Raw genomic sequence first — 23,684 nt, 5'->3', positions numbered from 1 at the left:
GGGCGAGGTGGGGCGGGGGTCTTCGTGCGCGCGGAGCCCTTCGTGCGCGCGGAGCCCTGCGCTTGAGAATCGGGGAAACTGAGGCAAGGGAGCAGACGCACGTGCTCACAGCAGGCCTTGCGGACGCCTCGCTCGCTGGACTCTCACCTCACCTCACTACGCCCGGAGGGCCCAAGTTAGACCAGGCAGCCTCTTCATTTCCAAAGATCCTGGAGACAGGAGAAGAGCAGGGAGTCGGTTAGGTCCCCGGCGTCGCCGGTGGAGGGTGGAGTGGCTCAGAGTTCAGGGCTGCGGGCCTGAGCCCACCGAGCTGCGAGCGCGCTCTCCTCGCGAGGCCGCTCCTTCTCTGCGGCTTACTTTTTTAGTGGGGGGTCGGGGTGAAGGGGATTAGGAGCCCACTGGGCGGGGAAGGTGGAGTTTGCTTTTCCCAGAAGAAGAGACGCACCGTTTTCTCTGATTGCAGGGAGTAGCGCATTCTCCAGACGTGAGTCGGGCCTCGGGCATTCGGGCCGGCAGGTGAGGATCCGGGCGGAGTGGCGTCTGCTGCAGATTCCGGGGCTGGGACCTCGCTGCTGCTGTTACTGGGGAGCCGATTTCTGCTCGACACCCAAGTCTGTGTTCTCCCATCAGCAACATCATTAAACGGTAAAACATAATTAAAACGTGATTTCGTGAAGATAATTGCGTTGGTTTTCATGAAGACAAAACTTCAGACTGACCAGAAAATAAGTTTTTAAAATGTAAAGAGAACCAGACGGTTGTTGCCAGAGCCCTTTGCTTGTGTGGCGAAACCCGTTTAGAAAGAAGCAGGGAGGAGGAAGTAGAAGGAGACTTGCGGCCCCTACTGTAACCCTTTCAGGAAGGGTGTGTTTAAAGTTCTGTTGTTCAGGGCGTTTGGCCTCCACCGTGGAGTGTTCTTAAAAATTAAGTGATACGGCGATAATGATTTTTAATCCTTTAGAAACCATACTGTGTCAACCAGAACTACTATCAGTTTGGGCCAGGTATGTGCCGGAGACAGGGCTAAGGCCAAGGACCGGGGTTAAATTCATCCCCTTGAGCCTGGCTGACTCAGTGGTTCAACTCCCCTTGGCGCTGCCTGTGGAGCTTTATCCTACCCGCCTGCTCCTGCTTATGCAGATGGAGGTGGTGTCAGTGACCACCCCCTTGCTGGATTATTTGAGGGTGTGTTAAGTCATCCAATATCTCACAGTTTTTTTTTTAATGACTACCATGTATGCTACGTAAAGAAATATAGCAAAAACACCGACCTTGCATGTTGACCACCTAGTACTTCTGGATAGTAGCCGGCACAGGGTAGGAACTCAAGAGGTTGCCCAATATTACAGATGTGTTCACTGAGGCCCAAAGAAATTGTGTTTAGCTTGAAGAGCAAAAGCAGAACTAGCAGTCAGTCCCCTGTATCCACTGTATTCTGTAGAGCGGGAGACATGGAAGCACGGACTCTAACTGAACAGGCCTGGGCTGCAGAGAGCCAGGGAAACCCGGGCCTCAATATTTCAGGAACTGGGAGTTTGATTTCCTTTTGAACTCTGCTCTGGGACTATTGTTAGACCTTTAGAATATTTTGTTTCCAGGATGGGTGGGAGCAACTTGTGTTTCTAAATCAGTCCTGGAGACAGGCCAGCATGTTGGAATGCACTGGAGGGAGGCATGCTATGTTCCTAAAGATCTGGCCCTTCACCTCTGCCCCCATCCAAGACTGGGTCTGGTCTCCTGCAGGAGCAGACAGGTCTGAGTTTCACAGCAGGAGGAATCAAGCTGAAGCCAGCTGAGATCTGTGTTGGTTTGCTGGGGAGGAGCAGTTTTCCCTTCTCTCTGTTCCTTTTTCCCCATGATGGCAGTATGTCCTAACTGAAAGAAATTAGCGATATGGTGGCACACCTGTAACCCCAGCACTCTGGGTGGTGGAGGTAGGAGAATCACAAGTTCAGGCTCAGCTTGAATTTAGCAACTAAGCAAGACCATGTCTCAAAATAAAAAATAAGAACAGAGCTGGGTAGCTCAGTGCCAAGGCCCTGGGGCCAAGGCCCTGGGTTCAATTCCCAGGCAGTAGGTATACTGGATTTTTATTGTTATTGTTAAGACTGATATTGCTGTGTTGCCCAGGCTGGCCTTGATGTCCTGGGTTCCAGTGATCCTCCTGTCTCAGCCTCCTTAGTACCTGGGACTACAGACTATATGTGCACCCACCTCTCCTGGCTTCTGGGTTGTAAGTAAGTAAAAAATAGGCTGTTCAAAAAGCATATTCTAACAAGGCCGTAAGCATAGGGATCTTTTTCTTTTTCCTTGTCATGGGGCCCTCACAGGTCTAACAGTTTTTTGTACATGCTAAGTGCTGAGTAAATATTGGTTTAATAAATGGATTCCTGGTGTCAGAGACACATTCTTTTTCTGAGAATGTGTTTCTTTGAAAGTTGATTTCTGTTTTCTGGATTTAAAAATTAAGAGTTGGTGCCAGGCATGGCCTGTACAGATATAGAGTCACACACTTGTAATCCCAGCACTCCGGAGGCTGAGCAGAAGGCCAACCTGGGCTATACAGTGAGCTCAAGACCAGCCTGAACTACATAGCAAGAACTGTCTCAAAAACAAAACAAAACAAAAAAACCTCAAGATACAAAGATGATAAAAAGCTGGACTGAAATGATTTTGAATCACAGTTTTATACAAGTTAGTGTTTTTTTTTGTTGTTGTTTACTAGGTCATTGTCATCGTAGGAAGGAAAAGTTGGGCTATCATGGCTTCGATCTGGGTAAGTAAAGTCCAAGCCTTCACAACACAATGACTTCTCTGAGTCAAATCAAAATTCAGAAAAATCAAAATATTAGCCAGGAGTAGTGGTGCACACCTGTAATCCTAGTCATCAAGTGGCTGAGGCAGGAGGATCACCGTGAGTTGGAGACCAGCCTGGGCTATAGAGTGAGTCCAAAGCCAGCTTAAACTACATAGTGAGACCCTGTCTCCAAAACAAAACAAAAACAACAAAAAGAAAATCAAAGTATCAGGAAAAAATTTTTGGAGGTTGATAAAAAGTTGATCTGAAAACATGTCCAGAAAAGCTTAGCTCATATGCAAAAATAATAAAGTATTTTAAAATGTGTAGATACATAGTTAATTTGTGGTGTCACCAAAGCAGAGAGGTCAAAAACAGTAAATTTAGTATGTGATTTATATCTATTATATGATGTTATATGTATTATATGATAAAGATAACACTTCACATCAGCAAGGAAAAGATAGCTTTTTCAATAAATATACTTAGGAAAACTTTCAGCTGTTTGGAGAAAAGTAAATCTGTCTTCCTTTTCCCTTCTTACCTTAAAAGGTAAAATGCAGATGGGTACAATACAGAAATGAAGGAGATATGATATAGTAGAAAGAGTTTTAAAATAATCTGACAGTGGGAAAAAGTAATTCCAGTGACCTCAAAACAAAGCCTAAAAGGAAAACATTGATCTGTTTAACTACATATGAATTTATAATTATGACAGCAACTATTTAGCAGCCTCAGAAGACAAACTACAGGGGAAAAATATTCGCAGCACATTAGAACGACTTTATTCTTCTCACATTCAAGTGACTAGAATAAATCAATCTAAAAACTGAACTTGATGTAAGATTTGCAAGACACATAAATAGGACATGAAGGGAATTATAACTATCCCCCGAAAATAGAGAAAAGTGCTGCACTTCACTGAGAATAAAACAAATGTAGATAACACAACAAGAGATGATTTTCTACCTGAGGAAGTAGAAAAAAAATGAAAAGTATGTAGCATAACCACAGTTACAGAGGCTGTGGGTGACACAGGGACCCTCACCCTCTCTTTGTGGCAGAATAAATTCGGTGTACTGTTTGATGATATTTGGTCATGACCTTTCAGTGTTTACATGCATTTGTTACTGAACCAAGTAGTTCCACTTTTGAGGATGTATTATATAGACTTGAAAAAGTTTGGGAATAAGGATTCATTTGTACTTGTTTGTAATTTTAACCTTTTTCATGTGATCAATAAAGGAATTTGGGGAAAATAGGGAGGCAGCTCTCTGTGTACCAAATCGGAAAATACAGCATAGTATGTACAGAGTGATTTCTGGTAACAGAACAAGAATGTGCTGTGCAATGAGACTATATTTCATGGAAACTTTCTGTAAAGGTAAAGATAGGGCACATGTGCAATGGACCCTTGACTTACAAACTGGGTCAGTTCCCAAGGGCTGGTTGTAACTAATTCAGTCCAGCTGAGATCTGGATGTTTACCTAGGTACATGCTGTGGATAACAAGAGGCTGATGAATCTTCCATTAACCTGATTAGCCCAAGTTGTTCATGTATCAGGCCAGTGGTAACAAGGGTCCACTTGTACTGTTCAGCGTATCGCCTTTTGTACTCTTGGATTTGGTTCTTACTGTGTAGTTCAGACTAGCCTTGAACTCTTTGTGTGGCCTAGTCTGTCCTCAAACCCAGAGTGAAGCTCCTGACAGCCTTCCGAGTGCTGGGATTACAGGTAGCTTTTTAAAACTATGGTCAAGTATTTTAGAAGATTTTAGACAGGAGACTCAGAACTTTAAGGTGCTTGGCAGGGCTGCTATCCTTTCTGGAGACTTTGGGGAGAATCGTCTTTCCAGCCCACTTAAGGCTGTGGGTTGCAGTAAGCGAAGTGAGGTCTCTGCCTCCGGTGGGGCTGATCTATCTCCTAGTGGCCTTTGTCAGTTCTTTGTTCTAGCTACAGCATCTACAACCAGCCAGCGGGCATCGAATCCTTCTCACTCATGGAATCTCAGCCTTTCCTTTCTGGGCATCCTTCTTCCACCTTTCTCCTCTTCCTCCAGCTGGAGACAGTTCCCTGCTTTCAGGGCTCCTGTTCAGATTGGGCCCACCCAGTAACCCAGGATACTCTCCCTGGATCATGCTCTCTGCAGAGAGCAAAATTGAAGAGCAGCTCAGAACTGTTGTGAAGATCAAGGTGGCAGTTCTTCAAAAAGCTAAAAAGTAAAGCTGCCAGATGATTAAGCATCCTACTTCTGGTACGGATCTAGGGCGCTGAAGAAATATTTGCACACCTGTGCTCATGGCTGTTCATCACAATAGCCAAGAGGTGGAGGCAGCCCAGGGTGGACCTACAGGTGAGCGGATAAACAAACTGCAGTCCATGCACACAGCAGAGGAATATTTAGCCTTTGGAAGTAAGGGAATCCGGCCATGTGGACCCACAGATGAATCTGGAGCATTCTGTGCTAAGTGGAGAAAGCCTCTTGTAGAAAGACACATATCATCATAGGACCCCAGCTCATAGAAGCAGACGACAGGGGCCAAGGAACAAAAAGAGGCATTATTGTTTGGTCAGAGTAGAGTTTCAGTTCTGCAAGATGAAAACGGTTTGGGTGATCTCTTTCAGAACAGTGTGACCGTTCTCATCACAGCTGAACTGTACACTTAAATATGGTTGGTGTCCAACAAAAATTCACATTTCCTGTTGTAAACACTCAACTCATAGAGTGCTGCCACAGAGCCTAGGCTGAGGCCCAGTGCACTTTGGTCCCAATACTGTTTGACGCCAGGGTTTTGCAAAAAGAGATGACCTCCTTTCAGCAAGGAAGTCAAGAGCTAAAGGGAACTCAAATATGCCTTCCCATTGGTTCGTAGAAGGAGTATGGGGGGAAGGAACAGGGGAGTAGCTGTCTGGTTGGATGGTGAGAAGAGGGGTGTTTGGGTCCTTTGCATAGGCGTGAGCAATTGTCTTGTTTATTTCATGGTTGGGTACCATGTTGTGTGAGGGGAATTGGGGCTTGTGACACCAAAAGGTCACTGATGGCTTCTTCTGTACACGTCCATTCTTGAAGTGTTTGTTTCCTCCTTCAGTAGATTCTGGAGGCTTTTCCTGAAGTGGTGCCTGAGTGTGCCCAAGGCCTTAGCTGATTTCTTTTCTTTTGTTCTTTTCCTCTCTTAGACAGAAGCACACAGACACCCGAAATGCACATGAGCCATCAAGTGCACCCATATCTGGAAGTCTGGAGATTGGTTTGAGGTTCCCAGTGTGTAGGTTAATTAGAATAATGTGATCCAGGGCAGATTCATCAGTGGTGTTGAGTAGGAAAGATCTGGTATCTTAGGTCTTTTATATTCTATGCAGGACTATTGCAAAGCTACCATTGTTTCAGATAAATAATCTCAGATGTGTTGTTATTTTGTTTATTTTGAAGTTTTAAACGTCTCTGTTCAGGCATATGGCCTACCTCCTTGATGAAAAGGCCTGGGATTAAGGCATACACCATCATGCATGGATTTCATTTTATTCTAAAAAACATAATCATTTCTGTATAATATCCCTGCAGCTGTTTTAGTAAAGGAGCTTCTGCCTATTTCCTAGACGTGATTTTGTATCAAATCAACCGCATGTCCTCCTCAGTGAAATTATTCTTTTTGAGCCATCTGAGGCAGATAGCCAGTCTCTAAATAGATTCTTCTGATCACTTCTATTTTCAGTGTTTTACAGTATTTTAAACACACATGTACTTTTAAGACGTCTCGTGCTCTGTTGCTACTTCAGATGGGTGGTGGGATGGAATCTAATTCACACCCTTCCTGGAGTCCCCATCGCATTCCACAGGTTCAGGAGCTCCGTCCTGAGGGACTCAGCCCCCACTTCCAGTGCCAGTCATAAGCCTTGGTTACCACTCACACTTCTGACTGGTGGGCCCTAAGTGTGGGAGTGTCAGTGATACCCTCTCCAATTTAAAATTCACTATCCTGATTGGAGAACTCACTGAAAGAGCTTTACTTCTGTTTGGAGATTTATTACAAAGGGTACATATAGAGGCACAGCAACGCTCAACAACTAGGCCACACACGGAGAGGGCCAACAGGAGGCTTTATGGAGAGAGGGGAGAGAGAGAACAAAGAAAGGAAGGTCCTTTTATTGGCTTTGGGCTGGGCTATTGCTTATTCATGAGGAGTGGGCTACTTTTAACCTATCACAGGCCATGTTGTCTTTTATGGGTTCAGCCCTGCAGAAACTTAGGTTTGACTCCTCGGACCGCTGTGGCCTTGCAGGGAGGGAAACTAAAGATAAGAGCATGAGGTCATTTTAAGAGCCAAGAAGAACCAGGAGAATACAGCCTGTGATGGCAGCGTCAGGTCCCTAACAGTACATACAAGGAAGGATCTGGAAGGGTCCTGGCTATGACGTGTCCGTGCCCTCACCCCATGGAGTCAGGGTGGGCCAGCCTCCCTGCCTGTCTCCACCAACCAGGAAGCACCTCAGAGCCCCAGTGTGCAGAGTGTTAATCAAGGTTCCCTTATGTAGATGTCATTGACTCGGTTGTTTACCACATGGTTGAACTCAATATCCAGGCCCCTTTTCCTTCTCAGAGGTCAGCTGACCCAGCATTCCAGCACTGTAACCGTGTGCTTGGTCTTTCTGGCGACAGGCTCATATCCTGAAGCCACAAGGGTCTGCCGGGAGTCACATCAGGAGCATAACAAAGACACTCCCGTCTCTCAGGAAATCCCCAGGGCTTTTTAAAAAACTCTATCTAGAGTAGGACAAAGGCCAGAAACATTCCTTCTCAGGTCTCACAGGCATAACTTGCATGAAGACATAGAGTTTCCAAAACAGCGTTATCTTTTTATTTTTATTAAAATTGTATCGCCACTAACAGCACTCCTATGAGTGCTGATCAGAACCTCTGGTTTTAGTTATAGCCTTAGGAATGAGGGGATTGGGAAAATGAGTTCATGTTTTGTAATAAACACTGGCAAACAGAATCATTCAAAGACATGGGATTCATATAGAAAAAAAACGGAAAAGGGATCCTTACTGGGGGAGACGTGGAAGCTGAGCGATGTCAGGTGGAAACTTGCAGACAGGAAAAGCTGGCTTGTGACAGCGAGCTCATGAGGCGAGCTGGAGAGTGGCAGTGCCTCTTCCCTTCTCTCCTGGGAATCAGCTGGGTGCAGTTTGACACGGAGGACACAGGGCTCTTATTTTTGCTGGTGACCAGAGTGGCACCCCAGCAGAGGGCTCAGTCAGGCAAGGTGCACTGTGCTGAGATGGGAAGGTAGTGCCTTTCAAACTCTGTCCTGGGACTTCATCGCCTTTGGGTATTTGGATGCTCTCGGTCCTGGGTTCAGTATGAGAGCCCTGTCTGGTGTCTTAGTTCTTATTCCTGCAGAGACAGCCCGCTTTGCCTTTCTTTCCAGGGGTGTCTGCTCTTCCTCAGCACGCAGATTAAATGTGTTGGGGGAACACCTGTGTCCACACACCTGTGTCGAATTCCTCTCTCCCATTTGCCACCTCTCAGGAATGGATGGTGCAGCTTTAACACTATTTAACACTATTTCCTCCTGGACAGTTGCTCCTCGACATGGTTACAGCTCCTGCCTCCTTTGTATGTGTGTTAAGCCACGTCCCGGAAACACCTGTAGGGAATCGTTGGCCCACACACAGTTGGCCCTCCCTATGCAGAAAGTCAGTAAAAACAGGTGAGGCCTGGATCTCAAAGCAAAACACTACAGCTTTGTTTGTGACAAAGCCTGAGAGAAGTGCCCTGTACCTGAGGGAGAAGAGCTAGGCTTCCTGGAAGAATGGAATGAGCCGTCTTTGTTCTTTGCCGCCTCTGATCCAAGCCAACTGTGAAGGCCAGAGGGCCCTTCCTTTGCTTTTCACCTTGGTAAAAGTGTAATTTGTGGATCACTAAAGAAACCTGTAAAGAGGTGAGGAGAGAAGGAAAAGTTTGACATTAGAGGACAATGGATGTGAAGAGCATTTGATTCTCTTGGAAGTCGATTTTACTGTTGGTCGCCCATGTGAACAGGCATTAGGGAGAGGGAAGAATGCATTTGGAGGATTTTGATGTGTGACGTGGAGCTCTGACATGTCTCATAGTATCCCTGGAGAATTAACCAAAGAAACAAGATGACCCCAGACAAGAAAATCTTCTTATTCGCTTATTCATTTGACAGATATTTACTAAACATCTCGTCTGTGTCAGACACTTAGGCTCTCTGGCAAATAAAGCAGGGAAAGAGAAATAGAAAGCATGGAGCCTGCATTTTATTAGACAATAAACAAAGGGTAGATGTATCCCAGATGAAGTCAGTTTAAGCAAAATTTAAAATGAGAACGATGGGACATGTTACTGGCTGCTCAGGTCTGTGAGCAGGGAGAGTCTCTGGGAGAGGAGCAGACAGACAGAGGGATGGCGCAAAGCTGAGGTCAGTGAGCAGGGTGTGTGTGAGCATCAGGAAGACCCACAGCAGAGGAGGAGGGGGCAAGCATACAAGATTGGAGGAGGTATCCCGATTCTTGCTTATGATGCTTTAGGACCCTCCAAGGGCCACAGAGAGTCCAGTAATCTTTTCGTGAGCTGTTTACAGTTTTCTTCTCCAGGTACGCTTTATATTAGGAAGCACTCTTAAATCTGTAGCAGCTTGTTAGGATCATCGCTTCCCAGACAAACTGAACTCGTAAGATACGCGTTTTACCCTCATGACTCTGTCCTTGGATTCAGGAAGTGTTCCTCTTAGGTTATTACAAACAGTAGATGCCCCTTACCTCGTCTCTCTTGGGTGGGTGGAGAGTAGGTGTCATCACTACCATCCCCAGATCCTGTAACTTCAGGACCATGGCCAGAAGCCTCCTATCTTCCCAAATTTGTATGTTAAAATCCTAACTCCTGTGGCGGTGGTATTGGGACATGGGACCTTTAGGGGTTGATTGGATCACGGACCAGAGCCCTAGGGAATGGGGTTACTGACCTTATGAAAGAGGCCTGAGACATCTGGTTAGTCCCTTCTACCAGTGGAGGACACAGTGACCCAGAAAGTTTACCTTCACCAGACACCACATCTGCTAGTGACTTGATTTTGGATTCTGCGGCCTCTGAAACAATGAGAAATCCCTGGTGCGGTATTGTGTGATAGCAGATGGGCTAAGACTCTGGCCACTGTCCGAACTTGGCCTGTGGCTTCCAGCTGAGGACCATTTAAGATGTGGGTATTGCTAGGCTCCCACTTTAGTGGGCCAGGTTCCCTAGACTGTGGGTCCCTTGGACAAAGGTGTCTCCTCTAGCAGATGAAGTTAGACCTGAGGACATGGCCAGAGCAGCTGCCTCAGTCTTCAGTTCTCTGTGGTTCTTGGCTAAGAGAAGAATTTGATCAGAAAGGAATTCTGTACTCAGTTAAACAGGATGTGGATTATGAAAACAGAGGTATAATCCTTAGATACCATTGCTAGATGACTCACAAAGAGATGAGTATAGATTATAACCTAATTTAATCAATCATGAAAATTATTCTGAGAAAGATTTTTATGTTGATTAAGTCTTTCTGGAGGCCCAGAGTTTCATGTTCAATCCAGAAAGTTGACTTTGCTGCCTTTGTCAGAGAAACCCTGAATGCCTGCATAGGTAAGAAGGAAAACAAAACAGTCACTGGTCACCACAATGCCCTTCCTCCTCTGGTCCTCAAGGCACTAACGGCTCTGGGACATCTCCCAAATCTCCCAGAGTGGTCACTTTGATTTCTGGACTTTCGATATTTGAAAGAAGCAATTTTATCAGGCAGCCAAATATTTAGTGAAGACCTTGGAAAAATCCCACATCTTGAGACGACATTGTCTTGCATCTGTCTACCAACAAACTCAATTGTTTTTTTAGACCCCCCCCCCCCCCGCCATCTGGGAGGTAAGCGCTGCGCTAGGAGCTGGACCTGTGCTAGTGAATAAAACAGATCATCTCTGCTCTCTGGAACTTTATGTCAGAAGAGGTAGACACAGAGTGAGCAGGGAAAGTTATCACTGAATGCTGTGTGTCCTGACAGTGAAAGAGATACTGCAGTGGGGAGAGGAACCCTCAGACCTTGAGCCTAGGAAGGCCTGCCAGAGAGTGTGGCCTTGAAGGGTAGGAATAAAGGGAAAAAGATCTCCTGGGAGCGAGGGTGACAGTTAATGAATTGAGTAAGAAACATAACTAAATTGGATTAGCATAGCTCTGGGTGTGGTTGAAGGGATTTCCTGAAGACAGAGGACCCACTCTGCCGCAGCCTATGTGGCTGAAGGATTCACAGAGTGAACAGAGTGAGAAACAATGGTGAGAAGGTGAAAGATTAAGAAGGTCCAACAAAAAGATACAGTAAGGTCTGGGTGGGCCCAGGTGGAGCTCTAACTCCTGATGGGAGGAAAAGACCCCAGGCCAATGGCTGCATGCCTGTTTATAGTGGTAGAGGTAAAGGGGGCTGGTCTGTAACCAGACCCAGGAGCCTGTAGCCTAGGTCTGCAGGGCATCACACTTGATGTTTCTCTGGCGAATGGGCAGGGAGGAAGACAGTCCTCTGCTTGGCCAGGCCTTGCTCTGCCATGCCCTCTTGTCACCTGTTCTCCTCCCGGGAGGCCCTGCCACATCTGAGGGAGGAGGCGAGTTAGGCCTGGCCATGGTGATCTACAGCACAGGGCTCTCAGAACCACCCTGGGTGTGAGCAGCACCAACCAGTAGGCTTGCAACCTGATGGTGTAAAGGAGAAACAAAGAAGCTCTGCATCTGTTGCTTTGGAGGCGCTCTAGTCTTCACCTTCACTCTGGACGTCATCTGGCCTCCAGCACAGACTGTTCAGCCTTTTTTTCAAAGACCCTTCGGCCTTCCCATAGATTGACACAGGCACTACAGCGAGCTCCAGGCCTTCAACTGGACCCTTCAGGTCTCCAGTGCACAGCCCTTTTGCACTCTTCCACACCCGATTCTGCAGGTGGCCATTGTAAGCCTACCTTGTAAATTTCTTTTTCTGGTTCAGGGGATTGAATTCAGGCATGTTGCCACTGAGCTACATCCCTGGCCCTTCTTGTAAACCTTTGTATATTTATGTACATGCATTAAATCTGTTTCTCTAGTCAGCAACACAGTGATCTCTAGTGACTGACACAGAAGGGACAGTAGGAACCAAGGCAACAAGTATAATGTATAACTCTGATTCAACGGATACCTGCTGGAGTTTTGGAGAACTGGAGAGTGAGAGGCTCCCGATGAGGGTGACGAAGGTGGTGTCACCAAGCTGCCCAGGGCTGTATAGACAGTGCCAGGAGTTTGGACTCTGTTGGGTCCAAGAAGGGTGTTAATTAGGTGAGCGACGTGATCTGACATCCATGTGTAGCAAGCAGGTCCTCAGCTGCTATGTAGGAAGTGTTTAGAGATGGGCAACAGCAGGCAGCTGAGAGGGGCCCGTGGGGATGCCAACATGCAGGAGAGATCTTAGGGTGATTTGGATGATCGCAGCTACAAAGCTGGGTGGGGAGCAGTATATGTGAGATCCTCTCTCCAGCAGGCCTCATGGGCCGTGCTGACTGATTGCATTTGGAGGGAAGGGAGATGAGAAAGCAAAGAAGACTCCCAAGGTTCTGGAGAACTGGCAGTGCTGTCTACAGGGATGAGGGTGAGGAGGGAGCAGAGCACACTGGGGTTGGTCCTAGGCTACAGCCAGAAGGCCTGGGTTCCAGTCACGGGTGCCACAAACCAGATCTTTTCTCCACTTCCTGTGCCTCCATTTCCTACTCTACACGATGGCTGCAGCCAAATTTCAAGTCGGAGCCTGTTCTTGTATATCCAGTGTCTACTCCTTGTGTCTCTTTTGCTATCTTATGTATCAGTTCCAGCTTTCCACCCAAGTTACTTCTTCCACCATGGGACCCCTGACATTTACCTCGTCATGTAATCCTTAAAACCACTGCTAGGTACTGTTGTTACCTTTATTGTATTTTTATCATTAGTACATGTTTGCAGTACATAAAGTTTGTATTCCTTGTATGGATAAAATAAAGAATATTCAACCGGCATGGTAGCACATACATGCAATCTCAGCAACTTAAAAGGCTGAGGCACGAGGAACTCAAGTTTGAGGCCAATCTGAGGAACATAGTAAGATTTTTTCTTACAAATAGGACAGGGGAATGTAGCTCCATGGTAGAGTGCTTGCCCAGCTTACCTAATGCCCTGGGTTCAAAACTCAGTACAAAAGAAAGACTTCAACACTCCAAATTTCAAGGAAAAAATGAAATCGTAAATAACAATGCAGAAATGGAAATGCATAAATAACAGAAGGAACAAAATATCGCATATACCATAATAATAATTTTTTACTAAAAAATAGTAGTAATTTATTGGGAGTCTTGTTTCTTTTCTTTGCTTTGAGGTGGGGTATTGCTAAGTTATCCAAGATGGCCTCAAACTTGCAATCCACCTGCCTCGGTCTCTTGAGTATCTGGACTTATGGGCATATGCCAACATGCCCAGCTAAAATATTAGTAATTTAAATTTCTACAGTAAATTTTACTCGTGACACAAATGCCACGATCAAAAAAATGAACGTAGTATTTTCAAGGGAGGGATCTGAAGCCCAGTCTAGTGGTATAAGCCTGTACCCACTACTAGGGGAGGCTGAACCAGGTGGATTTCAAGTTAGTAGAGAGGCTGGGCAACTTAACAAGACCCTGTCTCAAAAATACAAAATAGGTTGGGGATATAGCTCAGTATGAAGAGCCTGGGTTCAATGCCCAGTACTGCCAAAAGAAAAAAGGGGAAGGGGACCTAAATTGCAAATGCCAGAAATCTGTGAGCAAAAGAATAAAAAATACTGTGATGTGCTTTAATTATTTGACATGAAACAAATTTTGAAGCACAGTATTACATAGGAGTACATAAATTGTAATAATGAGGAATTCAGTTTATTGACAATTTTTAATTTCTGTGCACATCAAAAATTTGTATTTTTGGATAAACAGCAAAATAACTGAAAATCAGATAAACCCACTTCCAAAGTGGTTGGTTTAAAATACCTCTCCAAGGAAGAGCGGGCAAGAACATGAAACAATTTAGAAGGTAGGCAGTTTCACGCAGAAGATGAACGGGTTGACCTAATGGTTGTGTACAGCCAGAAATAAATCTAGGGTTGAGAGACGATTAGAAAAGACTGTTGTGGGCCGAGGATTTAGCTCAGCGGTTCGGTGGCCTGCCTCACAAACACAAGGACCCGAGTTCAATCCCTGGTACAAAAAAAAGAAAAGACTGTTGCAGTGAGGAGAGCACCCCAGCCTCAGGATCTGCAAGGATCTCACGATAAATGGGGAAGGGTGCTCCTGTCCTAGAGGGAGGGGTGAGCAGGCCCGGCAGAAAGGCCCTGGGAGAGGGAGGCAGGTGGCAGGGGAGCAGGCAGCAGCGTCTCCATGGACTTCCGGGAATGTTTCCTTGGTCTCCGGATTCTTGGAATGGGGACCTAGAGGAGCAGGTCTCTCTCCTACCCTTGTGTACACCCAAGCACGGGCCAAAGGACAGGGCCTTTGGCGGGGAGAGAAGCTTGACTAGAGTGCTGTCAAGTCAGTGAGTAATGACGGCCACGAGGCGGCTGTGAACCTGTGCAGTGGAGGACGCAGAACCACGTGATGCAGAATACACACTCTTCTCAGGTACACGAAGCAACACACTGTCCGTGTGCTGGCCATAACAGGAGTCCACACATTCCAAAAGCTAAAAATGATAGGAGGTACGTTTTTATTAAAAAGTAATTAAGCAAAACCCCAGTAACAACATAACCTGAATTCCTAAATGTTTGAAAACGAATACACTTACTTCTAAAATAAACAGCAATGCAAAACAGAATATGAGCGAATGCTAACAGATAGCAGTGCCTGTGGACAGCCAGAGCAGTGCTTAGAGGTCAGTTTATATCTTCCTGACAGATGCACGATAATATAAAACGTCTGGCCCTCGGCGTGGTGCTGCGCATCTGTCCTTTCAGGTTCTTGGGAGACCGAGGCAAGAAGATTCCCTTGAGTCCAGTTCAAGGCCCGGTGAGCAGAAGAGCTTGACCCTGTCTCAAAACATAGATGCACACGATTTCAAAAGAGAACACTGAGTACCCGACACACAGACAAAAGCAAGACGATACAGATTAGATGGTGTGTCAGTGAGAGCCATAAAGGTGCCAAACCTCCAGCTATCCTGCTCAAGGGGAAAGAAGAAAAGACTCAGATTACTCATTCTGAGAATGACAGACATGCTAGCATGACAAATCACACAGATTTTTAAAAATATCAGGGTGTGTTTGAACTTTATGTTGCTGCAACTTACAATGCAGATACAATGGGCCAACTCCTTGAAAGCTCACTGAGGTAGAAATGTGAAACCTGAGTAGCCCTGTATCTACTACAGAAATGGATATTGTGGTTAGAAACCCTCCTAGAAAACTCTTGTTATGGGCAATGTGTTTCCTGGCTGGACATGGAGGTGCACACTGTCATCCCAGCACTCTGGGATCAGGAGGGTCACAAGGTCCAACCCCACCTGGGCAGCTTGGCGATGTAACCAGACCCCAGTTCAAATACAAAGGAGCTGGGAATGTGTGGCGCTCCCTCCATGAGAAGGCGGCCTTGGGTTCAATCCCCAATACCGAATGCAGTATATTTTCTCTTGTTCCGAGCTTCAAAATGAACTTGAAACTGGACTGTAATCCTCACTCTGCCCTTCTGCTCTTCTTACTGGCCCTCACCTATCCTGATCGGATGATTAACTGGACTTGAAACTGACCTCGACCCAGAACCTGATCCAGCTCCTGACCCATCCTCGCCGGGACCCTGAGCTTGACTCTGATCCCACACTCCCCCTCTTCTTAATCTGACCTGAGTGGATTGTGACTCCCCCACTGTCCTGACCTGAAGCATCGTCTTGGCCCCACCCTTGATGCTGCAGTCCTGCCCTTGCTCCCATCATGGCTTTAACCTGATGCTGAAGCAGTCACCTTCACGTTGACTCTGAACCTCAATCTTACCGACCCTGAGACTAAAGCTCAGCCTAACGTGGTCGTTTGCACACCCTGAATTTGATCTTGACATTGAATCTCGGTGTCAGGATGCCAATTCAGTCTTACAGTGACCCTCACTTTCACTTTTGACGTAGGCTTACAGATTACGTGACCATCAACCTGACTTTTTCAGGAAGTAGACTTGGGGCCTGACCCTACATCCTGAACTTCACGTGAGGGAGGATACTGCCTATGCAGATGCTAATTCACCCTGCACACTGACCTCCATCAGCCTGTCCATCCCAGATGTTGAGGCTGACCCCATCCCAAGTTCAAATCTGACCCTCATTTGGATCTTCAGACTTATTCTGAACCTGCGATTCAACCCGAATCTGACATTTGAACTGTATGCTTAATCGTCTCTGACCCTCAGCTCGATCCTTCATCTAATCCTTCCTGACCTCTGCCTTCAGCCTCACTCGGTGCTTTGCCTGACTGAAACATCACCCTGACCCTGACTGTCACATGAGCTTAACTTGAACACTGAACTTGACCGTAGTCCTAAAACTAGGTTATTTGTCTACTATCAAACAATAATATCTAGCACAACTCTGTTTGAATCCACATCTATTTGACCTAGAGTATAAACCAATGGTAAAGCCATACAGTCTTAACTCCCAGGGCTTCCAAGAAATGGATTGCATTTGCTTTGCAAGTGTTATCATGAGAGGCTAGTAAAACTGTGTCATATTCGATCTAGGTTTATTTTTTTTTTTTGGTACTTGGGATCGAACTCTGGACCTTGTGCTTGTGAGGCAGGCAGCTTTTGAGCTAAATCCCCAGCCCCTGTATCATATTTGAATAACAGGAGGATAGTAGATGTTTTCTGACTTGAACTTTTAGGTGAACTACTTACTTGCAATGGCATTATTCCCACCAGAATTTTATATTTGCAAAATGACCAGTTGTAGTATAAAGCTTTTCCAGAAACTTATCTGCGGCTGCCATTTCTCTGTCGATCTCTCTGAGGCGGATATTTAAATTCTTCTCGAGCTTTTCAACATAAAGCTTGTTTCTCCTCTCCTCTACCCAGTTGGTCATCACAGCCCTCCGCATATTTCCGGGATCTCCAAATTTGAAAGCCTTCCCCTTCTGTGTGCGGCCTTTGCCACCCGTTTTTGAACTTTTTCCGAGAGGGTCACCAACTTTCAAAGTGTTCTCCTTGGGAATGCATCCTGGCTTCAAAAGGTCGGCATTTTTCGAGCAGTCCTTGCCAGGCATCTTCACCCTGAATCTAGAGAGATTCAAGACAGTACCGTGAGCTGCCTGCGTCTCTGTACAGTGACTCCTCAGTGTCGAGGAATACTAGAGCCACAGCACAATGGGAACAGAGCAGCTCAGAATGTTGGGGCTGAGTGATGTCACAGACCCTCCTAGCCCCAACCCTTGAATTTACTGACCGGAACCAGGTGTTAAGCTTGAACATAAACCATTTTTCGTTGAGGAATGTAGCAAAGTTGCTATGAATTAGTTTTCCTGGAATTGCAATATCCTGATTGCCTCAGGGTTGTTAGCATTACTGTGGGCCATTCCTGGAGAACTGGGTCATAGGACAGTTTTTCTGCAGCCTCACTTTCTATGTTAAGGGACATGGTTAGATCTGTAGAAAGAGATATATGCCAAATGTTAGCAACTCCTGGAGTTTCCCATAAAAAGTAGACACCAACTAAAAAAATCCTCACAGTGTAAACACAACTGTCCAGTACAATCAACAAATGAGCCTCATCACAAACAGACAAAATAGAAACAGGAGAAGCAAGCCAACAAAATTACTCCAAAAATTCCCATCTTCTCCTAGGCAGATCCGTGAGGCATCAAAGGAAAATAGAAGACACACAGCCGAATTATTTAAAATGTTAGAGGAGTTAACCAGACAGATTAGTAAGGCATTTGGAAAGCTCCCAGAGGACACAGTATAAATGTACAGATACTGGATCATATAAAATGATATGCATTTCTACAAAAAATACTAATCAAAACCTAGCAGAACAAAACAAAATGATGCAAAACATGAATTACAAAGGAATTACAATCTAAAAATTTCAAAGATCAAAAGTCAGTATTGAAAAATTTTGGAGCAGAAGTGAACAGTGTGAGGACAGTTTCAAAAGTAGAAGACAGAGGGCCTGGGATTTAGCTCACTGGTGCTGCCACCTGCCTCACAAGCATAAGTTCCTGAGTTCCCTCTCTGGTATCAAAAAAAAAAAGAAAGAAAGAAAAAGAAAAACAACAACAGGAAAAAAGCAAGAGAACATGAAATGGACCAAAAGTTCCTAGATGATGCAAGGAGGATTATCCAATTAATTGGAATTAGTGAAAAATCAGAAGACAGCATAAAAAGCATTAAAAAAAACTTTACTAAAATAATAGAAAACTTTCCAAATAACAGAATAGTTTAATATATAGGTAAGTGAGACATATAGAATCCCAAATAATCATGATCACAAAAGAACCTCTCCAGAAGAAAAAAAAAATTCCAGAAGTTAAATACAAGGACAGTGTTAAAAGGGGTTTAGATAAAAGCAGTGTCACTTACAAAGGTAAACTCCTTAGACTTGCTGAAGACTTCTCTACACAAAACTAAAAAGGCCAGGAGAGCAGGGAGTGAAGAGTTTGAAGCCCTGAAAGGAACCAATTCCCAAGCCAGGATGGTATTTCCTGCAAACCTGTCCTTCAGAACTGATGGAGAAATGAGGTCTTTCCATGCTAAACAGCACCCAAAGAATTTCATGACCAGACCAGGTGTGGTGACATCTGCCTACTTGAAAAGCTGGGGCCCATGCATAATGACTGAAGTACATATCAAAACCCTATCTTAAAAAAAGGAATAAAGAAACAAAAGAACTTGATGACCACCACATCAGCACTTCAGAAAATTCTCAGAGGTATCCTTGAAGGAAGCAGTGAAGCCAAACATGACAAAAGGTCATGTAAACACACTAGGTTGGATGAGTGAGGAGAAAGGAAAGATAGGAAACAGCAGGAAAATAAGGCAATGACATGAATAAGTCAATCCATTAGTAATAACTCTCAATGTGAATGGTCTCAATTCCTCAATCAAAAGACACAAATTGGTGGAATGGATGAAGAAATAAAATTCATTGGTATGCTACATATAAGAAAAACATTTAACCCAAAAATAAACTCATAGACTAAAAATCCAAGGATGGAAAACATTCCATACAATGGGAACCCAGCCCCCCCCCATAAAAAAGTAGCTATGCTATGTTCAGACAAAGTGGACTTGCAGCCAAAACTGATTGAAAGAGGCAAATAAACGCACCACGTATTGGTTAAGAGAACAATACAAGAGGAAGAGATGACAATTTACTAATTTTTTACAAATGTGACCAAACATCAGAAAACAAGAACTACTAGACCTAAAGACCAGGTAAACATAAAACACCATTATAGTGCAGAACTCAGGACACCACTATCACAAATACATGGATCAACTAGACAGAAAAATCAACAAAGACATATCATAGTTGAATGACATCTTCAAAGAAATGAATTTAATACATGTCTACAGTGTTCCACCCAACAACAGAATGCACTTTCTTTTTAGCAGCACATTAGACTTTCTCCAAAATAGACCACATACTGTTCAATAAACCAAGCTTAAGTAAATGTAATGGAATGGAAATTATACCATGGACATTATAATAGAACAGTGAGGCTAGAAATCAGTGACAGAACACAAATTGTGCAAATGCATAGAAACTAAACAATATACTCTTATAAATGAGGGGTTACAGAAGAAATTAAGGAAGAAATAAGAGTTTCTAGAACTATACGATAAGGCTTGTACAACATAACAGAACTTTTGGGACACAGGGAAAGGAAAGCAGTCTGAAAAGGGAAGTTTATAGCTGTGTATTCCCACATCACAAAAAACAGAGTGAGCCCAGATAACCTAACAGTGCTGCACCTCAAGGCCCTAGGAAAACAAGAACAATCTCAAAACAAAGCTAGTACAAAGGAGAAAAATTATGAAGATCAATGAATGAAAGAGTTGGTTCTTCAAAAAGCAGACAGACCTTTAGCTAATATAACAAGAGAGGGAAGCAGAGGAAGGGAGAGGGAAGGGGAGAGAGAGAAAACCCAAATCAATTCAGTTAGAAGTGAAAAAGGTGAAACCCCAATGGATACTGCTGAAAGGATCATTAATAACTGCCTTACAAACATTTACACCAAAAAATCGGAGAATTCTGAAGTTGGGTAGATTACTAGATACATAGAAATTACCAAGACTAAATCAAGAACATTTTAACACCCTGAATAATCTCATAACAGGCAGTGAAATTGAAGCAGGACAGTAGTTTTTTAAAAACTACCAAATAAAGCTTAGGTTGATTTATTCACTGCTGAATTCTACAAAAAATTCAGAGAAGAACTAACACCAGTACTCTTCTAGCTCTTTAATGACATTGAAAGGGGGGAATACTCCCAAAGTCAATCCTGGAAGGTAGCACTACTCTGATTCTCAAACCAGAAAAGGATCCAACCAAAGAGAACTGTAGACTGATCTCTGCAATGAATGTAGATGCACAAAAGTTCAGCAAGATACTAGTAAACATTGCAGTGAATCACCAGAAATACCCTACATCATGACCAGGTAGGCCTTATCCCAAAGAGCCAAGGATGGTGCAACCAACACAGTCAGTAAATGCAGTCCATCACATAAACGGAAGGGCAAAAATCACAAGATCATCTTAATAGACATAGAAAAAGCCTTTGACAAAATCCAGCAACTGTTTGTGATAAAACTATGAAGAAAACAATTATAGAAGGGCTTTTTTTCTATCTACTAAAAGCCTGTACCACCAGTAGCATATTAAATGGAGAAAATCTGAAATCTTTCTTTTCCAAATCAGGAACAAGACAAGGATGTCCACTGCTGTTCTCTACTCTTGTTCAACACAGAACTAGAAACATAAGGAACAATAATTAGACAATTAAAAAGGGACATGTATAGGAAAACTAAAAGTTAAATTACCATGATTTGCAGATGACATGATCCTCTATATAGAAGACCCCAAAAAATCCACCAAAAGATTCTTAGATTGATAACTATATTCAACAATGTAGCAGGCTACAAAATCAACACACAAAAGGTAATACTGGTGTTCTGCACGTTAATGTTGAACACACTGAGAAAGAAAAGAGGAAAAAGGTAGCATTCACAATAAGCTTGAAGAAAAAGTAAGTACTTAGGAATTAACCTAAGCATGAAAGACCTCTACAGGGAAAGCTTCAGTGCTCTGAAAGTGGAAATTGAAGATGTCAGAGGGTACTAAGCTGTCTTGGGGGTTAACGCTCCTCTTTCTCGTAATGAGCATTTTATGAATCACACCACAGCTGCTTGTTGGTCCCCGCTTCCCAGGCCTGAGACACAGCCATTCTGCTTGTCCAGCCCTGCTCTCGTTCATCACATTCAAAACCATCACCAATTTAACATGTGAAGCCGGGAAGTGTGAGTATGTCTAAGAGAGCACAGAACCGAGGCCAGCAGCTCCTTCAGGTCTTCTAGCCGCACACCATATTCACCCTGGTGTCAGTCCGCTTCTGTCAGCCTTCCCGCCGGCCTGCTGTCCCTCTGCCCACGGAACATGTGCTTTCCTCCTTCCTGCCCTCTGGCCTGCAAGAAGCCTCAGACAGAGGCAGGAACTTGCTGTTTGCCGTCACCCTCTACTGTCTGGCAGTAGGGCCCAGTTTGCCTTTTCTCCGCTGTCTCATGTGCTGTGCTGGCTTCCCTGGGGTGCTGCAGTGAGGTTCCATGGGCTGGGTGGCTTCAGACAGTAGAAAAGATTGTTCCCCAGTGCTGAAAACTGGAGGTCCAAAGCCCAGGTCACTCCGCTCTGAAACTTGTAGAAGAGTCCTTCCTTGAGTGATTGTAACCCCTGCATGTTCATAGTTGGAACTGACCCCTGTTTCAAAAGCCAGATTAGTGAGAGAAAAACTACGAGTTTCTTTTCTTGGTACCGGGGATCGAACTCGGGTCCTTGCGCTTGCAAGGCAGGCCACCAAACTGCTGAGCTAGATACCCGGCCCCTCGAGTTTCTTAATGTATCTATTTCATGTATTTGTGGGAGACATATGTAAAGAATGAGTAGTTCTCAAAGTTGGTTCAAATTCCAAAGATGCTTGTATAACATTTTCATCAAAGAACAGTTAAGTTTTAGACAAGTGAGAAAATAGAAGAAAAGAAAGGACTTGCGTCTGTACAGGCAGCAGTGTGGGGGAGGAAAGGCAGTAACTGGCACTTAGGAAAGCTTGCTAATCCAGGTTCCTCTCCAGGCTGCCTGCTGTATTCTCAAGGGGGACGGGTTCCATTTGTCTTTGTAAATGATGTCTTGCTTTTAGGCCACAGAGAGAGGACTGAGTGCTTTCCTGTGCCCACTTCTTAATTGTCTTCAGCTCAGAATGCCTTCCTTTTGGGGGAAGTGTACGCCCGTCTCCTGCACTTTGATGTTCCTGGCTTGAGTTGAACAACTTTACTCTCTACCTTTATTGTCACACCACATTCCCCCTGCACACCTGTGTCTTTTCAGGGCTGTCTTCTCATGAACACACCAGTCACATCGGGTGAGCCCCCTGCTACACCACTGCAGTGTGTCCTCACTGCGGCCAGTCACATCTGCATGGCCTGTGTATGAGGAAGCTCACAGTCTGGTGCTAGGGATTAGGACTTAGGTGTTTGTCTTTTGGAAGGAAACAGTTCGACTCACGCTGCCCACCTTGCTTAACTATTTCATTTTGGGGCCTCTGTCAGTGAACTGCTTTTGGCTTTGCAGACTGTTTCTTACTGGAAGAACTGAACATGGTGCCTTACTTTTTCAAGTTTTGATTGGCTAATTTTTGTAGTTGACTCCGTTTCTCCTTGTATCATAAAGTTTCATGACCCAAAAGAGGGCTTTGACTATGAGCAGAGAGAGCCAGTGGTCCTGGAGTTTTATCTGAGGATTTGATTTGAAGCCTTAAGTTCCGCATCTGGTCTTTACAAGGTTTTATGAACCCAGGGGTCCTCTTCCACTGAGCTGTATCCCTAGCCCTTATATAGTTTGTTTTGAGACAGATCTTGCTAATTTGCCCAGGCAAGACTGTAATTTTAGAACCTCCTGCCTCAGCCTCCCTCAGAGTTGGGCATGTTCCATTATGCCTGGCTGTGTTTCTTCTATTTTTAAGTAGAAATAATAAAATCCACCTTATTGCTGGGTATGGCGGTGCATGCCTACAATTCCAGCACTGGGAAGGCTGGGGCAGGAGAATCTCTGAAAGTTTGAGGCCAGCCTGGATGACATAGTGAGTTCAAGGCCAGCCTGAACTACATGTCTTGGGAAAAAAAAGAAATCCATCTTATCAAAGTCATTGTAAAAGTTAGATAAGCTATTTTTTTAAGTATTTTATTCACTACCTGATTTGTACAAAACCTTTTTCATTAATTTATTTTTTGGTTAAGTTTTTTTACAAGTTATATAAATGTTTCTGAATACCTGGACAACCAAGTTTATCAGATGAATAATGTAATACTGTCCATTTAAGTAACTAAAGCAGTTCTAAGTATCTCACTAGAATTCAGCCTCATGATCCCCGTGTCCTGGGCTGGGGATATAGCTTTGTGTTAGAGCACTTATCTGTCATGCATTAGACGCCGGGTTTGCTCATTGGCACTGCAAAATAAGTAAAATAAAATAAAATAAAGTAATTCCCCATGTCCTCTTTCAAGTTGGTGTGTTTATGTGTTTTCTTTTGTTTGTGTTATGTTTCTCTTTTGTTTGTTTTTTTGATACTGGTGATCGAACTCGGGTCCTTGT

At 44.4% G+C, this 23,684-nt stretch overlaps 1 protein-coding gene across 2 annotated transcripts in view; it reads left to right on the top strand.

The window, feature by feature from the left end:
• The first annotated feature begins 558 nt into the window (after window positions 1-558).
• Anxa3 (annexin A3) overlaps window positions 559-23,684 on the top strand; it is a 63,193-nt gene continuing 40,067 nt past the window's right edge. For both annotated transcript variants that reach the window (XM_010628401.3, XM_010628392.3), the window contains exons 1-2: window positions 559-645; window positions 2,726-2,776. In XM_010628401.3, coding sequence (XP_010626703.1) covers window positions 2,762-2,776 — 15 coding nt within the window. In that variant the 5' untranslated portion in view covers window positions 559-645; window positions 2,726-2,761. The remainder of the gene's footprint in view (window positions 646-2,725; window positions 2,777-23,684) is intronic.

This window comes from Fukomys damarensis, unplaced genomic scaffold (assembly GCF_012274545.1).
Source record: "Fukomys damarensis isolate Sample0158 unplaced genomic scaffold, DMR_v1.0_HiC HiC_scaffold_32, whole genome shotgun sequence".
Classification (NCBI taxonomy): domain Eukaryota; kingdom Metazoa; phylum Chordata; class Mammalia; order Rodentia; family Bathyergidae; genus Fukomys; species Fukomys damarensis.
This window is presented reverse-complemented; position numbering and strand designations above follow the sequence as displayed.